Source organism: Agelaius phoeniceus, chromosome 1 (assembly GCF_051311805.1).
Source record: "Agelaius phoeniceus isolate bAgePho1 chromosome 1, bAgePho1.hap1, whole genome shotgun sequence".
Lineage (NCBI taxonomy): Eukaryota > Metazoa > Chordata > Aves > Passeriformes > Icteridae > Agelaius > Agelaius phoeniceus.
Window position 1 is genome coordinate 92,923,055 of NC_135265.1, and position 27,183 is coordinate 92,950,237.

Consider the following 27,183-nt stretch of genomic DNA (forward strand, 5'->3'; position numbering starts at 1 on the left):
CTGCTACCAGCACTTTCTGAATTCTTAGTTTTCGAAAGTTCTCCAAGCTGGAAAGCCAGCAAAAAGGGATGGTCGTGCAGTGACTAGAAGGGAACAGAGGCAAAATTACGCCCTGGGATAACTGCAGCTCCGTTCATTGTTCATTCACAGCTACGTTAACGGGAGCAGAAAAACAATGGAGGAAGACACATGCCTTTCATTAAGATCCACAGACACGCATATAGCATTGCAATAATTAAGAGAAGACGATACAGATGTACAAATATATATTATTATCTTTAGCTTTTATGAAAGCAATGCATGCTAGTATTGTCTTTACGTACTGTCACAGAACTTGAACGAGCCAGAAACAACATCCAGCGCTACAAAAACACTGCAGGACTGACAAATTTAACGCGTTCTGAACCGGAGCTGCAGCTTTTAGAGATAAAGGAGCCTTTGCGGCCGCCCATCAGAGGCACCCAGCCGAGATTGGAAAGGCTGCAATTGAGAACCATTCACTGCACCCGTGACAGCTCAAGAACAGCCGGAATTCACCGAGCCCAGCTCTCCCAGGCACCGGCCCCGTTACCCCCCACGTTAGAGCCCCTCTCGCTGCCAGGCCTGGCTCCCCAGCTCCCGCACGGCTCCCAGAGCGTGCTCGGGCTGAAAACCCCCCAGAGACACCCACTCACATCGCAGTAAAAGAGTTTTTTCTCGGGCTCCGCTTTGCCATCTTCTGCCTTCACTTCCTCAGGCACGGCGCTCATCCTACGCGGCCGGGAAAAAAAAAATTAAAAAAAAAAATAAAACCAATTCTTGTTCACGCGGTGCTTTACAGCGACCAGGTGGGGACGAGGACCGCTCGTTCGGACGAGCTGGGTTATTATTTCCTATTTGAGCACTATTGTTTTATTCTGTGGGTCAGTGCACATCTCCCAGTGCCGGCGCTGCCCCACAGCATCCGGGAGCTCGCGCCCACCTCGCCCCCCACGGCGTTCGTCACTTCCGTCAGCGCCGCAGCCACGCCCCCAGGCCGGCGGCCATCGGCGGGCAGCCGCTCGCCTCGGCCAATGGGGAGCCGGCGTCGCGCCGTGGGATCAGGCCACGCCCCCCGTGCCTGGCCTGGCTCCCCCTGGCGTGAGGGAGGAGCCGGGAGCGGCCGGGCAGGGATGGGAGGGTGGGGGCGGGCCGGGATGGACAGTGGGCCGGGCCAGGCCAGAAGGAACCCCGGGAGCAGCTCCAGGAGACGATGCTGGGACCGGTTCAGGGGAATACTGGGCCCAACTGAGACCAAGAGAAGATATTGTAACCAGTTCAGACGGGGGTGGGTGCCTGGACTTGTTTAGGATGGATACTGGGACCACTTCAAGTTCGGGGTGCATACTGGGACCTATCCAGAGTGTGAAAAATGCGTATTTTATGATTGGCTTTTTGCAAGTATTAAAATGAATATTATATGTGTTATATTAGAAAGTTATGCTGTATTAATTTTCTTAAGTAGTGTGTTAGGTATAGTTTTAGGTTATAACAAAATGTTAGAATAGAAACTATGCTATGTAAGATACTTTTTTTAAAGGAAGGACTCGCAGTGAGATAGCAGCCACAGGACACCTAAATCTTTCAGAGAAGAAGAATTTATTGTGCTCTTATCAGAAGAAACGAACTTCTTCCTGCCTCGCTTAGCCATGAAGACGCCGTCAGGATTAAGATGAAGAAATTGACATTGACCAGACAGAGTCCTTTATTTGGATGGAATTTATGCATCATGTATGAGGTGTATGAATATGCAACAGGCTGTTGTTTCTAAGGGTTAATCCTCTGTAAAGTGTGTCCTTTTTTGGGCTTATGTTGTCCAGAAAAAGGTACCCAGACATCCATAACTCTTTGTTTCTGCTGTCTCATATTGTCCTAATCCAAATTGTCCAAATTATTATTACTCTAATTATATTGCTATTTTTATAAGCATTTCATTACTATTAAACTTAAAATTTTAAAAACCAGTGATTAGCATTTTTCACACAAACACTGGGAGGGGTGCACAGATGCTGGGACAAGTTCAGAGGGGGTGCTGGAAGGAGTTGAGGCCAGGGAGTGCTGGGGGTTACTGGGCCCAGTACAGGGAAGGGGCAAGAAACACACAGCAGCAGCAGCTTTAATTTAAATGCAAACATTTTATTTTAAAATGTCTCAGCTGTACACTTCTGCCTGGTAATAAATGTAAAATATAATTTAAGAAGTACGCTTAGAAGTTCCTCCTAAAAGCAGGCTGAGGAGACAGTACAAAACACAACAGAAAAGTGCACCGGGTTCAAACAACATGCCAGAAGGTCAAACCCACAGGTCACTGCCTGGTTTGGATCTGCCACAATGCCTTTTACACGTATATTAGCAATACACCATGCCACCTATGATACTCCTGTGGAAGGAGCAGCACAGCCAGTGGTGCTGCTTGGGTCACACATTACTGCAGGTGACCCCACAGAATTCCCTGGGTTGGCTTCCCCAGGGCTGCAGCTGTCTGCTGCTTCATCTCCCCAGATGGGCAGCGTTCCTGCCTCAGCCACATGCCCCAGTGCAGGCATTACCTGAATCATGTAGCACATTTTCAAATAGTGCTGGGGTGGTTGCAGTGTTCTCTCCAGAAATACACCCTCCCCAAAAAAGTCATGGAGTGCCAGATAGCCCAAAACTGTTCTTGGAACTCCATGCAACTGTTTGTTAATCATAGAACTGTAGAATGGTTTGGGTTGGAAGGGATCTTAAAGATTATCCAGTTCCAATCCCCCTGCCATGGGCAGGGACACCTTCCACTAGACCAGATTGCTAAGAGTTAGTCTTGTTCTCCACTGTGTTTCTTCAGGAGAAGCATGAATGGCACTTTTAATACTGGACTGTAAGTGGAGTGTAATGGCAGATTATACCCCTTTGGTGATGATGTTATTGGCACCAGACATTTCTCTTACAGTCTTTTACATGGAGTCACATTAAAATGCTTGATCATTATTTGTGGTTCTAATCTCAAAGTCTAAAATGGACTAATTGAAAACACCGCACTGTACATGTTATGTAATGCTTCCATACCCTTCTTAATTAAAAAAAAATTAAAATTGCAAATTAAAAGTGCAGTTGCACAGTGAAAGAATAAACCCATGTAGAAAAAAATGAAAGAAGCTAAAAAGGGGAAAATTAGTTCCTTGATTTTTTGAAAGAGAGACCATATCTAAAGAAAAAAGGATTTGGCATTACGTACATACTTTGCAGCACTAAACTGTTGGTGGTGGCTGGGGGTTGCTTGGCAGTACAGACTCCTCAAGAGAGGATGTTTCACCAGCAGAGTGACCTTTTTTCTGGTTTTGGGTATACAACTGTTATTAGTGAGTACCTCCATCTTATTAAAGAGGGATGAGAAATGAGGGTTTGCACTTCTGCCTAACACTGTTCTTTTGGCAAAAGTTTTGAAGTATGCCTAAAGTGGAAATAAAGCTACAGAAAACATAAAGGACGGAGACCAAAATGTACCATCCTATGCAATCAAAAAGGTGGAAAAGGTAGAGGAAGAAAAGGCAATTGCCTTTAAGGAAGAAAATGTTCTTTGGTTTTGTTAAGAAGGAATTCAGGGGGGAGAGGGTGTGAAGAAGAACCCTTTCAGAAGAGGGAAGTTTGTTGACCGCGCAGAGGAGGAATCTTCTTAGCTATAGTGAGAGTAGAAACAAAACTGAATACTGTCATTGAGAACTGAGATAACTTTCGCCTTTTTGAAGTTCTTTCAAGAAAGACAAAATTAAAAGAATTTGAAAAAACCTACAACAGTTTATGCTTGCCTCTCCTTATTTCACATTTTAAATCAACACAGGGAGGATACATATGGCGCAAAATCCTAAAAAAAAAAGGAAAGACAAAAAAGAGGTTCAGAAGGGAGAGCTCACACCCTCCTGTGGTGCAAAATGAGGAGCTCTAGACCAGAACTTCACCAGATTTTGTTTTTAATGCCTTTTAATTGCTGAAATACAATTAATAAGATTAGCCAAGCTGATGTTCTTTCTATTGCCTTCTACCACATCTTTGTTTACCATAATTCTATCAGTACAAATATGAACCTGGAGCTGTCCCTTGAGCTCTGTTGCATCAAGAAATCTTTAGAAACTTAGGACTGCATAGTAAGAGCATCAGCTGCACAATTACCAGCAGCAAGAGAGTTAATGCACACACTGAATTTGCCACAGCTTGGAAAACTAGCCCCAGGAAAGGAACAGGAGCACTTCATGCCTCCTAGAATGATGTTTTCAGCCTGGTTGAGAAATGCATCTTAGCATTGAAATTACTCAATCCTTGTTTTCCAAGAAATTATTTTTAGCCTACAAAGTTACAGAATCAGTTCTACGGAAGAAAAAAGAGGATGTGATGTCAGACCACAGAACTTTTGTGTGGGCAAAGAATTAATGCTGTAGTCACACAATAATTACACCTTGATGGCAATATATCTTTTCTCTTCCCAAAATTTGTCTTTTTTACTTTCCTTCCAGACTACCACTCAAAGAATATCTTTGCCTAAGCACAAGCAAGTGCTTGGAGCTCCAGACTTTTGGGTTGTTTTTTTTTTAAAGGACTTTGTGTGTTTAGAATATATTTCAGCCTGTCACTGATGACTTTGTTCAGAGGCATTTCTGATAGCACGATAGGGAAATGTAATGACAAGAACATGCCAGATGTCCCTGAAACATGACAAAGATCTGTTTGTCAGGGTGGTGGTGCCTATGAACATAAGCTACTGGGTGCAGCCCTCATGTATGAATCCCCTTAAGGTGGATAAAAGCCTTGTGACTACATCCTGAGCGTGGCCACCTGCACAATCTCTTGCTCTCTACATGTTACAGCACCTGTTTCAGTTGTGATGCACAATTTCTCATAGGGCTTGGCTGGATTTAAAAGAAGAAACTCCAAGGAAAGAAACTCCTGTTCTAGTGAGAAATTTCTACAGTCTAGTTTAGGTTTAGGATTTTTGTTTCAGTATGATAAGAAAAGTATTTCCATTTTGAATGCTTACACCCTAAGAGAGTAGAGAGAAAGAGAGAAAAAGAGCAGAGAAGATAAGAAAAAATAGAATCTGTCTACATCCCTTTCATTGTGAGGCTGGTTTTCTTGGTTAGGTGGCACTGAAATGAAAGAAAATAAGTATTTTAATTTTTTACCCCTACCTAAGGCAGGGGAAATGATGGCTTTCAACTATTTTAATTAAAACCTAACACCTTGTTATGACAAAATAATGGGTTTCCCGAAATGACTACAGTGGGTGAGGCTGTCCTATTTAAGTTCCAGAATGGCTTCAACAGAAAGAGTTAAGAAGAGCTTATAGGCAGCAGAAGCTGATCTTATTCCTCAGGCTTGTTGCCTCTTAAGTATTGTTAAGCCCTAGGGATTTCCAGAAGAATTGCACATGCCTATCTCAATATCATATCAAAGGATCAGCACCCAAAGTCTTACTGAACTGACTGATGCTCAAATGTCAGACTACCCTCTACCATCCAGAGCAGACTCAGATGTAAGAACTTTCAGAACACATGACTGCTCCAATAAAGGGTGGGAAAACCACAGACTTAAACTTTGCATTAATATGTTACAATCAAAGAGTAGGAAGTTAGTCTTTCCTATGGTGAATTTAGGTACAGTCCCTTAATCTTTCACTTCCCTTGTTAAATCTCCGAACCCAGGATAACTGAAGCAAGCTTACCACTCACACAGTGCTGCCCTCACTCAGAACTTTTGAAACTAAGCTTTACTTTGATTTTCAAAGACTTTAACATCAATGTAAATTATTTAGAGTGTTACCTTCAGTGGAGGTGTGCCCCAGTTTCAGTCACTATGGAAGTGCAGGAAAATCCACTCTTTTTGCTGTTCAAGCTTACCCCTAGCTCAAATCATGTTGTTTCTCAGTAGAAGTAGTAGTTTTCAATGGTGTTGGACTAGCATTTGTATGGTGCTCAACAGCTGTGCACTGGCAGCTGAAATCAGGTCACATTCTCAGTAAAGTCAAGACCTCAATCAGCAGCTTTAGCACTGATGATAGTCTCTGCTCTATGTGGACCAGGTAACATCCCAGGGGGAGACACCTTCTCACAGCTTTTAGAACTGCTCACCTTCCATACCAAAATATACCCTCCCCAAAGATCAGGGAATTCATGAATCCATTCTCTCTCAGCCTCTGGAGGGTTTATGGCTGAGGAAGTTTGAATGCTATTATCAGTCAGGCATTTGTTTCAGCCTGAATGCTCCAAGCTCCTATTAGGCAACCATTTGACTAGGCATTTCTTCTACAAGAATGATTTTTTATTGTTGCTACAATAAATGCATTGGAAGGCTCTTAAAATAGACTTTAGGGCTGTGCTGAAGGGATACAAATACCAGTTCATTAAGGCTAAAAGCTAAACACCAGTGACTGAAAAGATCTTAAACCCTCCTTTTCAGTGCTGTTTTTTAGAATAATACCAAAACAGCAACAACCACTAAGAAAATGTAACCATTTTAAAGAACTGCTCTGTCTTTCATCCTAATTACTGGTCAATGCCAGGGGGTCATTAATGTCTGCATACAAAAAAGGTTTATGAGATTAAATCAGTGGTAATTTAACAGGGTACAATGCAATGCCTGGTTTCAGTGCCGACTCAATCCGGGGCACATATCGTGGGGAGAGGTTGAAGGCAGATCTGTGCCTTAAACACAAATGGCAAGAGATTATTTTAAGCATTTATTTCCTCTGTTCTTTCCAAGTACTTAGAAGGAACTGGTCTTTCTTTACTACCATCAATGGTTAGCAATTGTCCAAAAAAGAGGATAAACTGCTGATCTCTTCATAAACCCAGCTCTGTAGATTGCTGTACTGCATGTGTGATAATTTAGACTAGAAGGAATTCTACTGATACCACATTTTTTCATGTGAGACCTGAAGTAAGAACTCAGCCACAAATTAAGTGGGCCAAAATCAAATGTGATGTGCAGGATAAGTTTGTTTTTCTTGTCTCTAGATTTTATGGAATAATAAGGAAACAAACTTTTGACTGCGTTTACATAGCAGGGAGTCAGAAGGTGACATCTCACTTTTGAGTCACACATTCATCCATCCACCTAGAAGCCCATTACATCTCATGTGTCAGTTTGCATTCCCTTACATGCAGAAGCTTCACCTACCTCTGTAATATTGGTCAAGATGTGTAAAATGTGTCTGGGTTTGTTGGAAACATGAGAAAAATAATTCTAACTGATATGTGCCAGGAAAGCCTGAGAACAAATAGAGTTATGTCAACAAAAAAAAGAATAAATTTTGTAACAGGGAAAACTTTAGGGAATTTCTGTTGTTCGTATAAATTACTTCTGCACTCAGAGACCTGGCTAGCACAGCTCTCCCACTGTAGTCATAGCAGGTAGTATTTCTAAGCACAGACAAGGCTTTTGGTCCTCTATAGAGCTGCACCTGGTGTAACCACTCCCATTGTGCAAAATGGGATCAGCATGTCCAGATGAAGATAATGGTTTTTAGAGTCACACTTCATCAATGCAAATGATGTGAGAAAGTGCAAGGCAGTCTGAAACTGAACCCAGGTACTCTCATTCAGAGGGGTGTGACAGTGATTCCAAGTGTGGAATTGAACAAGCAGCTTGTCAGAGGTCATGCAGGTGTGCCCTCCACCTGCCCCCAGCCATCGGTTCCCACACTACCCTGTCTCCCCATCACCTGGTTTCTGCCAGGCTGCTGCACAAGGAGCTGGACTGGAGAATATTGCAGGGATCATAGCACAACCCTACAGGCAGCTCTGAGGCACACAGTAGTCTCCAGTGCCACTGCTGCATGCCAAGCAAAGGACCATGACAGCAACTCAGTGAGACTCTAAAGAACTGCTGCTTGTAATCACGTAGATAGGGAATCAGTGAGGCAGAGGTTGTGCAGCAACACTGATTTATCTTCCTCTGCATGAAGAACAAGTTTGCTTGCCCACAAGTACTTTTGCAATTTGGCAAATTGAGTTTATGTGATGTGGACAGTGGTGTACTGGAGAGCAGTGTAAATCCCACCACTGTGATCTCACTTCAAAACGGGTCTGATATTGCATTGCAACCACTGGCAGGAGGATTAGAGCAAGGATATCAAGACTGTCTCAAACAATAGGCAGCACATGGCCAACAGGGAGCTGATGAACCTTGAACACAAAAAAGGAAACATTCTCATGGCTTGGATATGGTCAGCTGGACTATGACAGATTTAACCCAAGATACAGTAAGATGTTGTTGCCCCTCTTTACTGTCCAGTGTGAAGCATTTCATACCACAGTTCATAAGCACTAACATGCAGAGAATGAATATGTTTACACCTGCCAACTCTAATGTACAGGCAGTAAATTCTACGAGAAGAAATGGTCAATCTTCTTGGAGAAGAGCAGCCTCCCAGGTGCAGAACCGTTACACTACCTGAAAACTTCATTTATTCCACATATTTAAAGCATTTGGGAGAATTTTATGCCACTCATCTGGCATGTAAAGCCATGCCCTTTGTGACTGACAGATAAAGGAAGACATAATTGTTTATAACATTTTGAAAAAGAAGACATTCATTACAGGGCTTCTTTCAAAAAGCACATATACATACATCTAAGCTTTTTTTTTTAAATGATGTGGTTGTTATATAGGTGAAGTTGATATAAAGTTGAAATAGTGCAATTTTAAAACAAAAATTAGTGCAGGAGTCAAACTACAACAATAACAAAACCCAAAATATAACTTATTTTTGTTGTTGTGGAAATGCATTACTGTCTGGGTTCAAAGAAAAGTATACACTGTTTTCAAAAGCACTAAAGTGCACTGAAGTGCTTTTGAAAGGTATACATCTACCTCTCAGTGAGATTAAGGGTTTCTTTTTGGGATTGAAATTAGGATGTTTTTGAAAATAATCTTAGTATGGGATTTGGTTTTGATGTAGGGTGACGATATCTAACAAGCTGCTATTAGTCAAAAAAATACTATCAAGTAAAAAAGTGCATTTCCTTTGTTGATGTTACAAGTAACAGCAAGGAAAATAATCAGAGAAATACTTTGTTCTCACATATACTTAACAGCATTTTGTAACTCATACAAGTAGATTACATCCCATTGTTCAGTCTTTCAGCAGCAACATGAAAGGCTGATGGCAATGAAATGGAAAAATATGGAAAAATATGGATTCTAAAAGAATAATACTAGTCAAGAAATTTAGGAGTAACTTTAGTTTGAAGTAAAATAATTTCTAATTCACATATGCAAGTCATTATTTTTACTTACGTGGTCCTTTTAAATTAAGAAGTTGTGTTGGGAAGCCCTTTCCTATTGCCATTAATTTAATGCTGGGATGAAGGAATAGCTGATCCTTCTTATAAGAGTAGAAAAATAATTATAAACCAAAACCTCTTATGGTAGACTGACCACACTGAAAACCATAAATATTTTTGATTTGCACAGAGGCATCACATCAGCTTGAGAAAAACAAAGAGAACGAAGGAAACAGAAATTGCTAGACTTTGCTAATGCACTGTAGACAAGAGAGGAAAGGTGATAAGGAGAAATGATCAGGTATACCTGTGCAGCAAGTAACGATTATTTTTCTGTGCCTGAGGTTTTATCTTTCTTTCCTCTTTCCAAAGATCACTAAAAGAAGGGCAGTAGCAGGGGGTAGGCTGTGTGTACCTGTGTCTGTTTCTTTTCACACACAGGTGCACACACACACACGCTCTCAAAATCTTTCCACTGGCTTTTGATTTTAGTAAATCATTTAACTCAACTGGAAGAGAATCTACAACTTCTTGCTTTTAACATTATAAATATTTCAAATGTTATAAAATCTATTGCAAAAATGTACATTCAGTGGTTTTATGAGGCACAGGACCTGCTAATGTATTTTCAGGGAAGCTTGCGTGTACTCTGTTCTGTCCACTGCTGGACAACGGTGGAGAATCCAGGGGCTCACGCTTGATCGCTTGAACCAAGCAGGGGCTTTTAAATTCACATGGCATTTTGAACACCTCATTAATCTGCTCTTTCTCCTCCCCTGGGCTGGGGCTGTAGAAGTGGCCGTAGCAAGCTGTGTGTGGCAGGTCAGGCATGCTTTCCAAACACACGGAGGAGTTCTGAGGGCAAAAGGGGGGCACCTCCCTGTTCCGTGAGCCCTTGCCAGCTCTGTTGAAGTTCAGGTTGTTGGGATGATTTGCTACAATGCATTGCCAGTTATGGGGCGTGTAAAGGCAGTGCCTTGGCTTCTGGCAAGGCAAGGCTGGCTGGCAGAGGTCTGGCTCCGTTTTGAGGTGCACTCTGCTGGGATAGCCGGGCCCCTGCTTCCTCAGCGAGCCGCTCTCATCCAGCCATGCTCGGCTCTGCAGGTAGTTATCAGCAATGTTTTCAGAGTCAGAGTCGTATTCTGTTTTGATAGGCATCTCCAAGGGAGTGGCTGTGTCATAGAGAGACTCTGAGGATGTGAATGGTCTCTGCAGCTTCCCGTGGTCTGTGGCATAGTTCTCTGCACAGCGCTGTGGGAGCCCCGAGTAGGACTGGCCGTTTTCTGCGCTCCCCCAGTGGGAAGGACAAGTTGATGCCAAATTTAAGAAGTTTTGGTCTCTGTTATAGAATGATCCAGCTCTCCTGTTTGGACACGTGTTCATTCTCTGGCTCATAGAACAAGAACTGGAGTTTCTTAAAGTCCAGCTACTGTTTGTGGGGCAGTTGTTTTGAATGCCTGATGTGTTAGAGCTGAGAGGTTCCTCTTGCATAAAACACTCACCGTTAGTATGAGGCTCAAACTTCACTTTTACATTATCTTGTTCATTCTTCACTGCTGCCCAGTTAAGATGCTTCCACTGGCCCAGAGTTTCAATGGCACTGTTATAGGAAAGCCCCTCCAGGTTTCCTTTCAAACTGGCAAAACCACTTAGTATCTTCAGTTGTTCATCTTCTTCCCTTTCAATAACAGTAGAAAAAAAGAAGTCAGGTCAATCAGAGTTTTCTAAATGGTTGTTTTCTGGGATACAGAGTGGCTCAACATGCATTACAAGCCCTATATTGTCCTCAATACAGGACTCTCACACTCTTGTGCACATAATCTTTGCATTTGCTTAAGAGAACAAAAGAGTGTCCCTGCATCTGGGTGTCAATGTGTGTGCACAGCTAACTTTCTGAGGCATTGCTTCATTTGAATTCATGCATTGTTCTTCCATTTCAGGCACACAGTTCAATAAAGAACCTAAAAATTGTAGTACAATACAGTAATTTCCTTACACTTTTGTTCTTCCCTTAAAATATATCTAAATAATATTTTTGTGTAGAAAATTCTAGAGATAAAATACAAGTAGTATCTTAAATGAGATATCTTTTGTTAACAAAGAGTTATTTGGACACATAAGAGCTTTCTGATCAGAGTGATTTGAGGGACAACTCTGGGGGTCTTACAATTCGAGAACACAGCTGAGAGGAAATAAAATGCCCAAATTAAATAACCAAATAGTCACAGATGTTCATATTGGGTGTATGTTTGTTTTATATGTCTAACTTAATTTATGCTGCCTTTTGTTTTCTAAGATGGCCAGTGAATTAATTTTCCATGACCTCCAGCTGAAGTACTCAACTTCAGTTAAAAAAGAACACTGACAGAGAGTGTTGCCTGAGCATTTCCATGCCCAAAGCAGCTGTTTTCAGAACTGGGGTCCAAATCCTAAGATTTAGGTCTTGAATTCACTAATGTGCTGATTCCCAACTTTGTGGGATCAAGTGCCATGAAACCACCTCATGCATCTCCAAGCAAGAAGCAGATATCTCAGTAGGAAACTGCATATGAAAACCTGAAGAGCTGCTGAGGGGTTTGGAAGGCTTTTTCTTAGTTCACAATAGAACTTTTTCCTTGAGTGTTGAACTCAAGATTTCCTTGAGTTTCCTTGAATCAGTGTGCAAGAAAAGGATTTTCCAGTAGAGGGAGTCCGTGTTGTTACAAAGAGAGAACGTCCCACTGTAATGATGTACACCATGAAAGCAGAATATTTTGTCTCACTCTTTTTTTATTTTTTTGAGGCATTAAATATTTTCAGTCCTCTGCTAAATATTCTTATTTTTATTATTGACCATATTGAGATGCAAATGGTCTGACAAAAGTTTGCTGCAGATCATGATTCTCAGAAAATGGTCAGATTGGGAAGCAGAGGACTGAACAAAATGCAATAGTAAAAAAAAGTTAAACCCCAAAATTAATAAGTTTACAGTGAAATAGTATCCAGTGAAAATTCTCCAAGAGAATCTACGTTTCCTAGAAGACAGTATACATTTTAACAACAAAAAAAAAGTTGCAGCAAATACAAAGTCTATTGCAGACTAAGACAGAACTGAATATAATCATAAGGCCAACTCTTGTTATACTTCAGTCTGTGGGAACTATCAAGCATAAAGGAAGGATTTTAATCTCTCTGAAAGCAAAAATGTAACTAAATAAACATGCTTAATTACACAAAAACAAATTGGAAGCAGAGAAACTAATAAAAGAAACAGCCCCTTTTAATCTGCTTCTTAATAGGAGTTCATTCCCTGACACAGCAAGATGACGTTTGTGCCATTCCAGTAAAGGTAAAAAGTTCCAGGATCCTCAGGTGAGAGCTTCCCTGCTATTCATGTGGATCTTGGGAGATACACCCCCTGCAAGGAATATCTACTCTGGAAGTGCAAAGACTTTTTTCATTTCTTCCACCTGCAAGGCATTTTGAAGGAAAAAATCTGGGATAACAGCCACATTTTTAACACTGGGCCAGATGGTGGCTACATAAAACTCCTGGTGCCTGCTCTCTGAGTCCACTCTCTTATCTCTTCCCTCAGACCAGCTTGAAGAGATACTTCAACAAGGCCCACAGGAACTGGAACAGACAGTCCCATGGGGGAAGGATGCAAAGCCCACTTGAGAGGAAAGGGTAAAACTCATCCAAAAACTCCTCTCTCAATGCAAATCTGTGAGATTAGTTTACTGTGAGATTAGTTACTCTGTGACTGAGCTTACAGGCAACTAGATATATCTGTCTACAGGCATACAATGAACATGAGTACCCTTCTTTAGCTTATGTTGCACATACACAACTGAAAACATGAGCTCAACTGTCTTACATGAAGGGAAAAAAAAGCTTAACATAATCAAATGCTGATAAGCAGAAAAACTAGGACACTAGATTTTCAGCTGCAACATAAAACAAAACCAGAATACATTTTTTTTGTGCAAGAAAGACATATATTAATAATCAAGTGATTTCTTTCTGTGTTAATGTATATGTATACTCAACTTCAGAAGAAGAAAAGGCTGAAGACAGAAAATAAATATTGTTTAGGATTGTAGCTGCCATTTCATATGTTCCAAGACAGAAAGAGATTTCCATATCATAAGTAAACTAAATTCTTCTCATTCAGCTCTTCTCTTAGGTCACTACAGCCCTTTGAAAGATTTCATACAAAAAGAATGCATTCATTTTCCTATTTTTTTTTCTTTTTGGTACTGGAAAATATACTTACTTTAACATTTGCTGTTGGGCAAGGACATATTCTGAACAACCACTTCGATACAGAAGCTGAGTGTTAGCTTGAACCCAGACCCAGTGATCTTCATTTGTTTGTACTTTGACTAGAGAAATGCCATTTTCTCCATTATTCTTTGCTATATAATTTAAAAGAAAATAGATTTTAATACAAGCGGTATTGAATATTTTTTGTTAGCTAGACTTCAAACATTCAAAGATTTCTTTGTTGCCCTAGAAGCATCAGCATAGGAAAGTACAATCTAAAATGTCACAAAATGAAGCAAATTACATCTTAAAACTAAAATTTGAAAAGTCTAGTAAGGCACTCAAACTGTAACCAAGGATTTTACAGTAACAGTCATTCCTTCTAATATTTTCATGTCAGTAGTAGTAGTACCCACAAAAAATGTTAATGAAAAATGGAGCTATAGGAGAGAATAATTTTAAAGACATTAATGATCTCCAGCAGATATGACAGAAGGATGAGTATAAGTCTGCTCAAGAAGAAGTTGCCCAGTGGGGTAGACTTACCATCAAAACTTTATCCATTGTAAAATCTGTAATAGAGCCTAGACTCATAATTTTTCCACAGCCAAACATTGAAAAAGCATGAGTCAAAGCTGTGGGCACATCATGAGTTTTAAAGACAATGCATTCTAATTTTCCTCTGTCTTCTAATCTTTGGGGAAAACTAACATTTGTAACATATCTTCCAGTTTTCATCAAAGAGGAATAGATATTGTTATTAATTATCAGGATTTTCACATAAACTTATTAAATTCAGTGCTGCCACTTTTAGGTAAGCATACATTGAGTATTATTTTACTACTATTTATTTACTATTTACTCTTTACCATGATTGTTTATTTCTCTGTAAATTTTCTACCCCCTCTGAAACCACAGACTTACTCTGCATTATCTTTTGAGGTGGACAATTTTTTTGTATTTTTTTAAAGAAGAGGTTATTAGGGAGAAGAAGGAGAGCACTGGGACCAAAACCTGAAGAACTTCTCAGGAGAAAATAAAGGATGAGGTTCTTTTTCCATAAACTCTATATAATCTAGAAGTACTTAGCAGTACCTTTGATTTGGTTTTCAGCAATCTGCAATGCATTAGTGAAGGCAGCACCTTCATGGTGATTGTTTCTTCCATATAATTCTGTTGCTTCACAAAGTCCTGAACTACCTTTTGAACTGGAGCTGTAGAGGGGAGAAAATGTGGCAAATTCCTTGTCAGTGATTGAAAGCACAGACTCTAGAATCAGAGACTCCAAAAGATATGATTTTCAAGCTGGTGGCCGTTAGCAAAGGCGTTTGGTTTATATATATAGTAACTAGCACTAAATAATTATCTTTTTCCTGCATCATTTGGTTTCTGCAACTAGTGTGTGCATGGAGTTCTGTATTCAATTAAGAGGAATAGTTATGTTTAGGAATATTCTGTTCATGACTTACTATATGTGGAAAAATAAATTTCATCTGGAATCGAGACAAATGCTGTGTATATTTTGCTCTTCCTATTCAAGTTACGTTGGAGGTACGTACATCACAGAGACCAGCAATGCATTTAAGAGCTGGCATTACTTCAATTAGCAATAAGCACCATATGATTTGAATGTATTTCTTCCAATCTTTAGTTGAAAATGCTTCAATCGGGGCTTTAAAAGGGTGCACTGTCTGTAATCCAGAATTACAAATGCTTCCTTGCATTAAGACCCTTGAAAAAAACAAAACTGTGTAAATCTGCCCACCATCCTTGGCTACCATGCCTGAACCAAAGGAAACACTGAAGATAAATGGTTGCTTCATTCTTGTCAGATCCTTGGCCACTGTCCAGTCAGGTAGTAAAGCGCTTCTCTATTAAGAGCTCAATTTTGATCATCAGTTAATTTCTCCTGGGCCACTGGAAAAACTAGCAAGTAGAAATGACTTTCCAACTCAATTCCAAAAGCCTGCATAGGCCATTATATTAGACTTCCAGCAATTTAGTGAGAAGGATGTATGTACTAGAACCACATTATACATCTGGATACTGAATCCACACATACACAAGCATAATCTAATTAAAAGCCAAATTATGGTACTGTCAGTGATACTGATGAGCATTTTGCTTCACAGCAATAGAACTCATTACTGTAAGGTTATATTTAAGCAAAAAAGAGAAAATACAATCCTAGCCCCAAATGTCAACAAATTCTGCCATAGAAGAGTAACAAAAATAAGTGTTAGGAAGGAGATGAGTCTGAACACAATCTGTCCTGATCTTTTGTGATTGCTACCAAATGATCACCCCCGAGCCATTTAGTGCATTGTAAATTTACATGTTCATAAAACTTCTGTTGAAAGATAAATGCATACACCAAATACAACTCATTAGACTCTTTGTGAACACACCCCCCCCACACACACATTCAGCTTTCTGAAGTCTTCCTTTTCCTTTGTTTGTTACCAAAATGCCCAAGTCAAAATAATTGTGTTAGCAGAAGATACTGAAATTAGAAAGCTCGCAGTAAAAATATTTTTTCTTTTCACTTTTAGAGCTGGCTTACTGCGTTGGTAACTTTTGAAGGTTAGAAAGATATCCTAATGTTCCATTTATAATATAAAATTTTGTATATTGAAATAAATTACTTAACAGGTATTATAAATAAAGTACAATATATTGCATCATCTTGCATTCTATTATGCTCTATTATAGTAATTGCATTATATTTATTTTTTATTCAATAGTAAATCCAGATTAATTATTCACTTTTCTAAGAAAGAGTTTTAAAATGGAGAGATATTTAATATAATTTGTGGTTTTTACATGCTTAATAGCCCATAATCTTCACTAAATGCCAAAAGATTGATTTGTAAATACTTTGTGTTTGCTGCTGCTGCATCGTCAGCTTTGTGTTTTGCTCTCACAAGCAGGCTTTTCATCTTCATCTCTGTCACAGAAGGGAGCAGAAGTGGTACCACTATGCAGAATAAGGACAGCTGAGGTGGCAATACTGTTCCTGATGACGACTTCTTCCTTTGTCCAAAGAGGAACTTTAGTTTGCCTTGGAACTGCATTGTCTGGTATAAAAAATAAACCAAAAGAAAACAAAAAACCAAAAACAAAAACAAAAAAAAACACCAAAAAAAAAAAAAAAAAAACCCACAAAACAAAAATCCCCCATAAAAAAAAAAAAAACAAGAAAAAAAAGAAAAAACCCAACAACTTAAGCATTTAGTGTATAAACATTTAAAATACTAATACAACCTATAGACTGTGTCATTTAACCAAACCCAGTTTTGAATCAGCGATTCAAACTACGAATTTCATTTTCTTCATATAATTTAAACCATGCCATTTCAGAGACAGGGTGGGTGGAGGTACTATCAACAGTAAGATGAGACTTTTGAAGCTGGTTGAGAGTTTTTTCTCTCTTGTGTACTCAGCAGTAGAAGTTCTGTGTTACATTCTGTTTGCCAAAACGGGCCATGTACAGTGGTGCAAACACTGAGTTGTTTCCTCCGTACCCCACTGAAGCTGGAACCATTATTTTTCCATGCTCTGTTCTCTCCAGCAAGATTTCTTAGTTCTTTCCTCTTATTCTGCACTTTCTCTGGGAAGTATACAGACTGGCACAACCCAAGGGTGGTGCAGACATGTACCAAGGAAAAAAATAGGCTCAAGGTAGCCATGTAGAGAGTGCACAGTTTGGAAGGAACCGTCCATCCCTGCCTCAAATGTCTGTGTAGTCAGAAAGCAGGGTTCAAGTTAATAGCAAGCTGTTGCCTCTCAGTGAAAAAATTAACTACCAAAAAATGCCCAGTGAAAAACCAGCCCATTTGAGTTAGGCATTTTCCAGAGCTACGAGATTAAAGCGCGGATGCAGACATGATGGCTGCTGAGACCCACAGCCTCCCAGCAAGTGAGCATCTGAGACAGAACTTGCATTTCTCAGTCTCATGCTGGTAGTTTCATTTTCTTTGCACGTGCTGGAGTTTCCCCTAAGTAGAAACAGCATTGGTCTTTACTAAGGAAATGGAGAAGAAGTGATTCCTAGAAATGAACTGCTCCTAGTATGGAGCATGCGAGACACTTTCTAATTCTGGCTTTTATTACTAAAGGATTCTTTTCAAAAGGAAAAACCAGATCATTATTTTTCCTTCTCCTTAAAGCAAATACTTTGGGCTTAAATGTTAATTGTTCAAATTCAGACTTGCCACCCTTGGGCTATGCCCAGTACAAATTGAGGACAGATATTGTCAAAGAGAGCTTAAAACATAAACATTTTTTAAGTCTTTCAATTTCAAATATTACAATCTTCTTTTCTCCCATCATTCTTTACATATATTAATAATTATCCTAGGTGTTTCTTGTTAGTGCACAGCAAAAGAAAAGTGTATCCTGTCCATGGATTTCCACAATATTTATGTTGAAGAATTTTTCATATGAAGTAATTAAAGTCTATTATGTCATGCCTACAGTGATCTAAGTGAAGTTGTACTTACAAGGAATCCAGAAGTACTGTCCAACAAGCAGCGAACTCGACAGATGAAACAGCGAGTTAAAAAGGAAGAATAATCTGTTGTCATGCTGTCATTCTCTTGTGCTTTGAACAATTTACTGAGAATATATTCTTCCCCTAGGAACAACAGTGGAGGCAACATATATCAGATCACACTAAGAAATAATGAAAATGTTCTGTAGCCAATTGAGGAAGCTGTTACGGAAATTGCTAAAAATTGCTTTATGGATGGGCGAATATTCAATGGTGTCATGTATGGATACATCTGCACATGCTCTAACAAAAGAAAAATAAAAGCTCTGCAATGGGATTCGGGGGAGTATCTTCAGAAATTTGGACTTTATTTCCTGGGTTTTTGTGATTTTTAATGATGCAAAACAGGGTAACAGATGTTGCTGGTTTTGAGATCAGAGATCACAGAAAATGCATTAGACAGGAGAGCAAATTAAGGAAAAATTATAATCCTAGGAAAAAAACACAACAAAAAAATGGAGAGTAGATTTTTAGCTAATGTTCAGGTGTTGCACCTCCTTGATTTTTTTGTACAAGTGCAGTTTTTTGAAATATTTCCCAAAAGACACAAGTATTTATACAAAACTATGAACTTGAGACCTGAAATTCTCCACAATATACATTAGGATGAAAATTCCAAATATTTGTAAATTTTATACTTTGAAATAGCAGCGCATGTTGTTTTGCTTGTTTCCTGAGTACTTCCTACAAAATCTTGCAAAGCTCCTCAGATATTTATAAGACTCCTCTGTAAAACACAGAAACTGTTTTTCAGGAAATGCAAGAAATTCCACCAAAGTTACATGACTGTGTTCCTGAGGACTTCTTAGAGGTTGCTGAAGGATTTCTTGCAAGTTTCTCCCCACTCACCTGGTGACTATACTTCCCAATTTATTTCCTCAATTACTACCTCAACTTCTGGTGAAATGCATACATTTTGCTGGGATTGATATTTCTTTATAATGTTAACAATCTCAACCTGATTGTAAGTTCTGTAGTTGTGATTTCAGCTTAATATCTCATGTAGGAGAAACTTTGAGGGCAGGCATCCAATCCCCATCCTAGGGAAGTATAGCCTCAGAAGAAAAGGTGCATTGCTAAACCTATTTGTTCCTCAGAAGGCTCCTGTCTACATCATTTTGCATGGGAAAACAAATGGCAGAAAGTGATGCTTCCATGGTTATTCTGTACAGAAACCTTTTGCATCAATGAGAGGACTATTGATGCCCTGATCTGTTGCCAACAAAATTTTGGCAGTATGAAGAACTGATGCTGCTCATTCTGAGCATGTAAGAAAACGTGTAGGCACATAAGAGAAAAGCAAAGGAAACAACTTTGTAGCACCAGTGGCTTAAGCACTCTGCCTTATAAATGCCCAGGATCAGGAAGAAATGTAATCTCTGAGACAATAATGTAAATAGATGGCCACTGTGCATCTTTCCAGTGAAGAATCTGACTAGAGATGGTGCTGATACGAGCATAGGTGGAGTGCAATTCTCCCTCTGTACAGTGGTGCCTATGTTTCCAACCAACATGCACAATCCCACCTGTTTCTGACTGTAGTTGCTGTCCCGACAGCATCTGGGGAGGATTCATGGCCCAGTGCAGCTGTCTGCAGAAATCCTGGCGGTCATCCACATGGATGTAATCATATATGTTTTGGTGCATTACATCAGTCTGAAACAATTACAACAAGGAATGGTTAATTAGTAACTGTAGAGGGGCAGCCCCTTATCTTTAGATTGATAGTTTTCTTAAAATAATGGCAGGTGTAGGACACCTTCAGAGCAGCTTTAATGAGGAAAGTTGTTTCAAAGACCCCTCCTTCTCAACATCTGCTTTTTCCCTTCACATCCTAAGATGATTCTTTCTATTCTTAACTCTTTTGTACATATGCAAATGTGACTAATAAACATCCAACTGGCAAGTGATCACTAGTGGCATCCCCCAGGGATTTATGCTGGGACAAATCCTCTTTAATTTCTTTACTAAGGAATCATGGGATAGAATGCATGCTCAGGGGGTTTGCAGAGGGTACCTCCCTTAGCTGGGGAGGGCAAGGCAGCTCCTTGGTGGGCTGTAAAAAATAGGCTGAGAGGAACCTCAGGAAGTTCAGCAAAGGCAAATTTCTCTCTTAATTTTGGGTACCTCATGAAAAGAAAGAGATTAGAATGTCAAAATTAGCTCAGGAGAGTGCTACCAAGACACTTAAGAGAGCTGGAGCACATCCAGGAGAGATGAACAGGGTTTATTCAGCCTTCAGAAGGGAAAACCACAGAAAGAATGTACTGCTGTATACATCAACCAAATGAGCAGGGGAAGGGAAGACAAAGGCTGACTCTTCTCGGTAGTGAGAGGGCAAGAAGCAACAGACACAAGTGGCAACATAGGAAGCTGGGAATTAATAAGTGAAAAAAATTACAGTCTTGGTGGCTAAACACTGGAACACATCTTCCAGAGGGGTCACAGAAACTCAAAGCTTGATTAGTCCTGCATCAACCTGCTCTAGCTCGATGTGCTTTAGCAGGAGGTTGGACTAGATGACCTCCAGAGGTCCTTTACAACTGTGTGATTCTGTTATTCTGTGACTTTAGAATATACTTATTACACACAGCTAGCCAGCCTAGAAAAGCAGCATCTTATATTGAAATTGAAAAAAAACTTCTAGCTAAATCTTAGTTTTATAATGGATCATGTTTCTGCTAACGAAAGCTTTATAAAAGGAAATTGCAAGAAATAAATCTTCACCTGTCAGATTGACAAAAAAAAATTAGTCTGAGATGGTATAGTAAAATAACTTTATTTCAGTAAATGTATGTCTAATCAGCAGTCAAAGGTATGCAACATACAGTGCTGCATTTACAAATAATAGCAGAAGTTATAATATTGACAATATGTGTATTGACAAGAAAGTTAATACAATGTCAGTGACTGGGTATTCTAAGTAATTCTGAATACATTTACCTGATGAAACCCTAGATAGTCCACAATTGTCGATGATGCATAGAATATCATTCCATCTGCACTCACCACCAAGGCAAAACCATTCAGTGACTGAAAAAGGAAAATAAAATACATTGAAAGATAATCAGAAGATAAAGAATAAAAATAGTATCAATGTAATCAATTTAAGAATATCCTAGGAAAGAAAAAACTCATTCTGCAAAAACTTGGACACTAAATTCTTTCCTACCATGAAAAATGAGTAACAACCTGGAACATGCTTTCTTTCTTTTCTAAAAAAGTTAAAATATTTAATTACAGTATAATGACCATATTGCATTACTAGTTTATTGTCTGCTTAATGGTCTGCATAATTATATTTGCTCATTAATTCATAGAATTAAAAGTTTAATAGCAAGTGTCAACTACTTTGTTTTTCCTTTTAATTTAAAACTGCACATTCCATAATAATTGCTTTAAATATATATGCATTAATACATTTAATATAATAACATCCAAAGGGAAAATTAAATACATGTGCTGTTTTAACCATGGCTTTAAAACTGGATCTGTATGGTTTTTTTGTATGGCTTTTTTCTTAAGCTGCTATAAAAATACATACATAACATAATTGCACGAATGCAATGAATATAAAAAGTCAGTCCCCATGAATATAAAAAGTCAGTCCCCAGCTGCACAAGGACTGATCAATTCTGCCTCTCTTCCCTTGATAAAGGTTTGGTAACATATCTTTACTCCAGCAGGCTTGCACTCCAAGGCAGTCTAGATCCTTTAGTGTGGTGGTTTGGAGGTCTTTGAGATTACAGTTCAAATAGCTGTTGCTGAAATACTGCTATATTATTATTATCATCCTTGCTTCCCCTTACTCTCAATGTGCCTATTAATCCTGAGTTAATCCTGAAACACAGTGAGGACAGATTTTCAATTGCTCAGTAACCAGATACACTGACATATTCTTGTGAGCTTGGTTCTCTTTTTGGTTCCTAAATAAGGACCAGATTTCCAAGTCTGCTTGAAAGCTGTTCCCACTGTGACAATGGTGGGCAGAATTTCAAGAGTTCAGTGCACAATAGACTGACCTCCTCAGAAGGTTTGGCTCCCATCATAAATGTGGAGCACCTTTGGAAACGTGGCCCCATGGGACCACACTTGGCCAGAGGCTCTGTGCCTTAAAAACCTGTGAATCAATGACTTGAGAAGAGTAGTGGAGAGCCTTCAATGGCCATAGCAGCAAGTGATTCAATCAGGTCAATACTAGTCATAAGTCAATGCTAAGAACAGTCAATGGCAAATCTTGTTTTGCTCCAGGTCAGCTCCATAGGTGCAGATCCCTTGCAGAATAAGAGTGATCTCTGCCTAGTTGTGCTTGTGTTCAACACTAATTATCCTTGTCAACTCTTCAAGCACGAGGACTTGCTCAACTGGTGCTATTTCCTGCTCTAAATAATGCCCAAATTTGTCCCAGCACCCAACCAACAAGAAGATGGTGTGTCAAGATTTCTGCATCTTCACATCTGCACCTCTCACTGCACTGAGAGGAACCTCCGTGGATGGTATCTGTCATATACATTTCCAACATCAAACGGAGACAAGAAGGCATTTTTGGCATCTTGTCTCTTTGGACTTGTCTTCATAACAATGAAACCATCAGTGATGTGATGTTAGGAATTTTATTACGTTTTGAACATCTGGCAGGCCTTTTAATTTGGATAGACTAAAATTTTCCATAAAGATAACTGTGGGACACTTAAAGGAGCTCCCTTTTGTCTGTGCCCCTTACCAGGCATATTCTGAAAGACCTTGAGTCATGCCCATGAAACAGGACCAGGCAGAAGTTAAGAACATTTAAAAAATGAAAGAAATGTGCTTAATTAAATAAAAGTTCTTAAGCTATGCAAAATGACACACCAAGCCCTACCTCTATTGTTTAAGCTTCAAAGACCACAAGATCTGAATTTTATCAAAGAATCCTACATATTATCATGCTGAACATTTTAAAAATGTACCCTCCAATTGTCCTGCAGGCAAGCTGGAGTTTTTCAGCCCCTGGAGGCATATCTGCCTTTGTCAAGGATTGCTTGTATGAATCAAGAGATAAATTCATCTGTTCAAAAATTAGTCTTACACACTCTTTAGGCCTAGACACATATATAAGAGATCAGTCTCTACCCTTAAAATGTAAGACTTGATGCCCCACAGTGGAAAGCAGGAAGGTTTTTCTTTACACATCTTTTTTCCATAGAGCTAGAGTCAGGCTGGACTAGGTGCATGAGTTCCTAAAAATTGGAAAGGGAAATGGGACCATGTGTATTTCCAGGGATTCAGATTAATGTACTGGCAACTACATCTGTGAGGTTGGAGTAGGCATTAAGAGAGAGGTGGGAGGGAGGAAGAGGGAAGAAGAAGTGGAGGAAAAGTTCAAGGAGCCATGTGTTTAGCTTAAGCCAGAAACAAGTGTGGATTTGAAGCATGTATGTAAATGAAGAGTTTTCCAAACTTCCCCTGCTTTGTTTTTGGTTTGTTCTCAAAATGCTGGTGTCCTCTCCTGAGGTTATATCTCTTAAATAAGCACCCCCTGGTTTTCACCACCCCAACTGCAGACATCAGGTTCTTTGCCCTGCAAGCAGGGAAATCAAAATCCACTTTGGTGCAAAAACAACTTTTATGGAGCCACATGACTAAGTTGAGGATTAACACAAATTCCATGTCTCTAAATTAATTTTAGCTGGGAAACCTGCTGCTTCAGACACATTAAAAAAAGACAAGCTGCATATCAAGTAAAATTTTACACCAGTGAGTCTCATCCACGCCTGCAATACTGCTTCCTCAGTATTACCCTCAACTGTAGTTCAGTGGGAAAACAGACATCTGTAACACAGAAGACTCAATAGAGTCAGACATGGGCTGGGATTTATACTTTTCTTATCTACTTACCAGAGGTGGGGATAAGGAGGAGGGTGTTTGCCACCCGAGTGGGTAATGGTGATGGCAAATCAGTAGGGAAATACCTTTTCCAACCTCTAAGATACATCTCTCAGGTATCAAATACAACTCCATAGTGAAATCCTTTACAGTAACACTGCATAGAGGTTTTTCTATTTTTCTGGCTGGAAGCCTAGTGACTTGTTAGACTGAGTAGGAGAGACAGCTTCAGTCCACAAGAATGAGTGAAAACTATTCCCAGCATTTTTGTTCTAAGTTACCACATCTCACATTAAACATCACAGCAAAGTATATGGCTCCACTTATGATTTTTAAGCATTCTCCGTTATTGAAATAAAATTCTCAGCAATGGCTTTCTCTCATTCCCAGTGAAGAGGAGGTGTGCTGTGTCAGAACCACAGCAGCCATGTGCCTGGGAAATGGATAACCTGCAGAGATGAAACAGGAAAGAGGACGTGGGCCAGCCTGAACCTGTGCAGTTTGCACTCTTTAATGACAGCACACGTTTGCCCTGAACACTGAGGGGACAGCACGGAGAAGTAAAGACAGCTCTTCTCATTTCACTTTAATCCTCTCTGCAGAAATTATGGACAGCCTAAATGGAGCTCTGGTATTTAGAGGGGAAAATAACCAAACTCCATCGCTCAATGTTGGTGGTATTTGTTTTGTGTACAACAAGAGTGTTTCAATCAGTAGAGTCCACTTGCAAACTAAAACTTTTTTGCAATATTACATGTTCTTACACATGCACACACAGAAACAAACACGCAAAACTATTAGTATGGACCTTAAAACTTCTACAACAAAAAACAACTAACTTCAAATCTGCAAAAAATACATGGTTTTAAACTGCCATTTGGTAAACCATATGGATTCAATGACAGATGGAATTTCTAATCCAGGATAATAGCTGAAACATGTGAGACAGACTTAAGTACGTATTGTGAACATTTGTTTGTTTGTATTTGGCTTTTTAAAAACACTTACATGAGTTTTCTACATTGTACTTAAAAAATGAAATCATGTGGGACTTTTTTCCCAAATGAAAAAAAAAAAAAGAGAGCTTGGCACCAGATAGGGGCTTGTGTTCTTTTGAAAAAACATGTACATCCAATTATGTACTCACGAAAAGCTGCACCTGCTACTGAAACAAAAAAACAATTAATCTGTCAGTTCAAAGAAAGTATGATATTATTCTGGTGCCTGCAGTAGCTGTGAGATGAAAGTTATCAGTTCCTTCCATTAAGAAGTTTTTGAAACTTTATTAGTCAAGAGATTCTCTTTGGGAATGAAGGCAAATATTTTGAGGAAGATAGGACTTCCTTTGGCAAGCTCCTTTATATATCCTGATTTTTTTTTCCTGGTCTCGTAGCAGAAAATCAGCCAGAAAATACTTCAAAGATATTTTGGTCAAGGTCATGGCATAGTAAAAATAAGGAGGAGGAAAAAAAAAAAAAGAGAGAGAACGAGTTCCAATGCACATTTCTCTTATTACTCTTCCTTGAAATAAAGGAAAATTCACTAGCATTAGGTCTCCAGAGACCATGTTACTATGGCTACTAAAGTACAACAGTCAAGGCCTGCAGCCATGCCTTGCTTTGAACAGATTTTCGAGTCACGCAACTTGGGTACTAAATTTCCAGGGTCAGTTGGCTCACAGTTTATCTGGAACAGCTTCATTTAATAGTGGATCACTGGGTTTTTGCATCCTATGTGGGATGGGGCCATTTTCTGGTGATCTAAATAAGTAGCTATTTAAAAACTCTGGAAACTATATACTTGCTCATGTCTTATGAATATTAGGAGGAAATGCAGACAGTTAATTGTGTCTTCTGTCTTAAACTGCATTGTTTAGTGAATCAGTATTTCTTTCCGCTGGAGTTTTTAGGACTCATAGTTGCCCTTCTCAAAAATTCCTCTGAACCCTGAGGTTCCCTGGTTCTCTTTATATACAAAAAAAAAAAAAAAAAATTAATTCTTACAGAACCCTGAAGTAAAAAATAGCAAAATAGCATAAAAGACTATTCAGAAATACCATATCTGGTGACATCAGAATATGGCCTTTGCTCAACAAGTACAGTATCTCTTAGCCCTCTGGATTATCTATCTACAAAGCAACTTCAAAAGGAGTATTTCTGTGAGTAAGCACTATTTCGTGCAAAGGAGAGTGGCAGAATTGTTTTAGCATTCAGTTTTGATCAAGGGTTTGCATGTACAGATTAAATTTCAGGCAAAAGAAACAAAACAGAAGACAAATTTCCATCATTTGAGCCAGAGAAGGAAGCAGTAGCTGAAGTCTGCAGACATGGAGTTATATGGGAAGCCTTTCAGAGAGAAAGTGCTCAATCTGATACCCTGGTTTTTATAGACAGCAGAAATGTTTATTTTCAAATGCAAAGAAAGATGCATTTATTGACCATTATGCCCCTTTCATTCCTCCTGTCACCCCAAATAAAACAAAGTTCATGTTCCTGCCTGTGTCCTTGACCCTGGATATCACTTCAGGCTTCTTTCAGTATGGAAATTCAGCATCTAGTGCTGCACTACCAAGGTCAACATTTTCAACAATCATTCACAATGCCAGACAGATTTGAGCCCTGGCCCTCCCATTTACTGTCACAGGGAACAGCTGGGCCATCTGAAAGGCACAAATGATTGTGAATCATTCAGCTGGTGAAATTTCTCATTATTCCATTTTTCAATATCCCATCACTTCCACGAAGGAACTAGGGAAACCTTGGAGATGCTTGTTTATATACGTGTCCTCAGCCTAGCAAGGGAGCTGGAACGCTGGGGCTCGTCAGGAGGCAGCAGCTGAAAGCAGCCTCCTGGAAATCAGCTAGGAAAATGTAAGTCACTGGGCTCCGGTAATTGTGAGCTATAAACTTTCAAGAAAACATAGTAGTTCCCTGGAGGGTGAGATTGCAATGTGTGCACACATGTAAACACATTTTAAACCATGGTGATGTTTTTTTATATGCTTGATATGTAATAAGTATTGGACACAACCAAGAACAACTTTGCCTTTGAAGTTGTTTTGAATGCATGATGCAAAACTGTAAATGCAGTTTTTCTTCCATTATACATTCCTTCCAAACTAAGCTTTTGTAACAAAGCTTGCTTAGTCTGTGTTGAGTCCTTGGGATAGGGCCTCTCTTTGTTAACATATCCATGAATTTCTGGTCCCCAATGAACCTGGCGCCTCAAAACCAACTACTCTGCCCAAGA

At 39.4% G+C, this 27,183-nt stretch overlaps 2 protein-coding genes and 1 long non-coding RNA gene across 4 annotated transcripts in view; 1 reads left to right on the forward strand and 2 right to left on the reverse strand.

Annotated features, from left to right (window-relative positions):
* Positions 1-984, reverse strand: part of LOC129120269 (uncharacterized) — a 28,463-nt gene extending 27,479 nt beyond the window's left edge. The window contains exon 1 of one of the 2 annotated variants that reach the window (XM_077183276.1): positions 675-984. In XM_077183276.1, the coding sequence (XP_077039391.1) occupies positions 675-749 (75 nt within the window). In that variant the 5' untranslated portion in view covers positions 750-984. The remainder of the gene's footprint in view (positions 1-674) is intronic. The other variant, XM_077183292.1, reaches the window with a different exon arrangement.
* Positions 985-1,035: 51 nt separating this feature from the next.
* On the forward strand, positions 1,036-1,979 carry LOC143695910 (uncharacterized). Its single transcript, XR_013185360.1, has 2 exons — positions 1,036-1,306; positions 1,559-1,979. It is a non-coding gene; the product is annotated as an uncharacterized LOC143695910 (long non-coding RNA).
* A 7,863-nt stretch (positions 1,980-9,842) lies between these two features.
* The window catches only part of AHRR (aryl hydrocarbon receptor repressor), an 83,300-nt gene continuing 65,959 nt past the window's right edge, over positions 9,843-27,183 (reverse strand). The window contains exons 5-11 of the mRNA XM_054645865.2: positions 21,013-21,102; positions 19,596-19,725; positions 18,020-18,153; positions 16,395-16,594; positions 14,613-14,731; positions 13,528-13,669; positions 9,843-10,950 (exon numbers count right to left, since the gene is read on the reverse strand). Of these exons, the coding sequence (XP_054501840.1) occupies positions 9,843-10,950; positions 13,528-13,669; positions 14,613-14,731; positions 16,395-16,594; positions 18,020-18,153; positions 19,596-19,725; positions 21,013-21,102 (1,923 nt within the window). The remainder of the gene's footprint in view (positions 10,951-13,527; positions 13,670-14,612; positions 14,732-16,394; positions 16,595-18,019; positions 18,154-19,595; positions 19,726-21,012; positions 21,103-27,183) is intronic.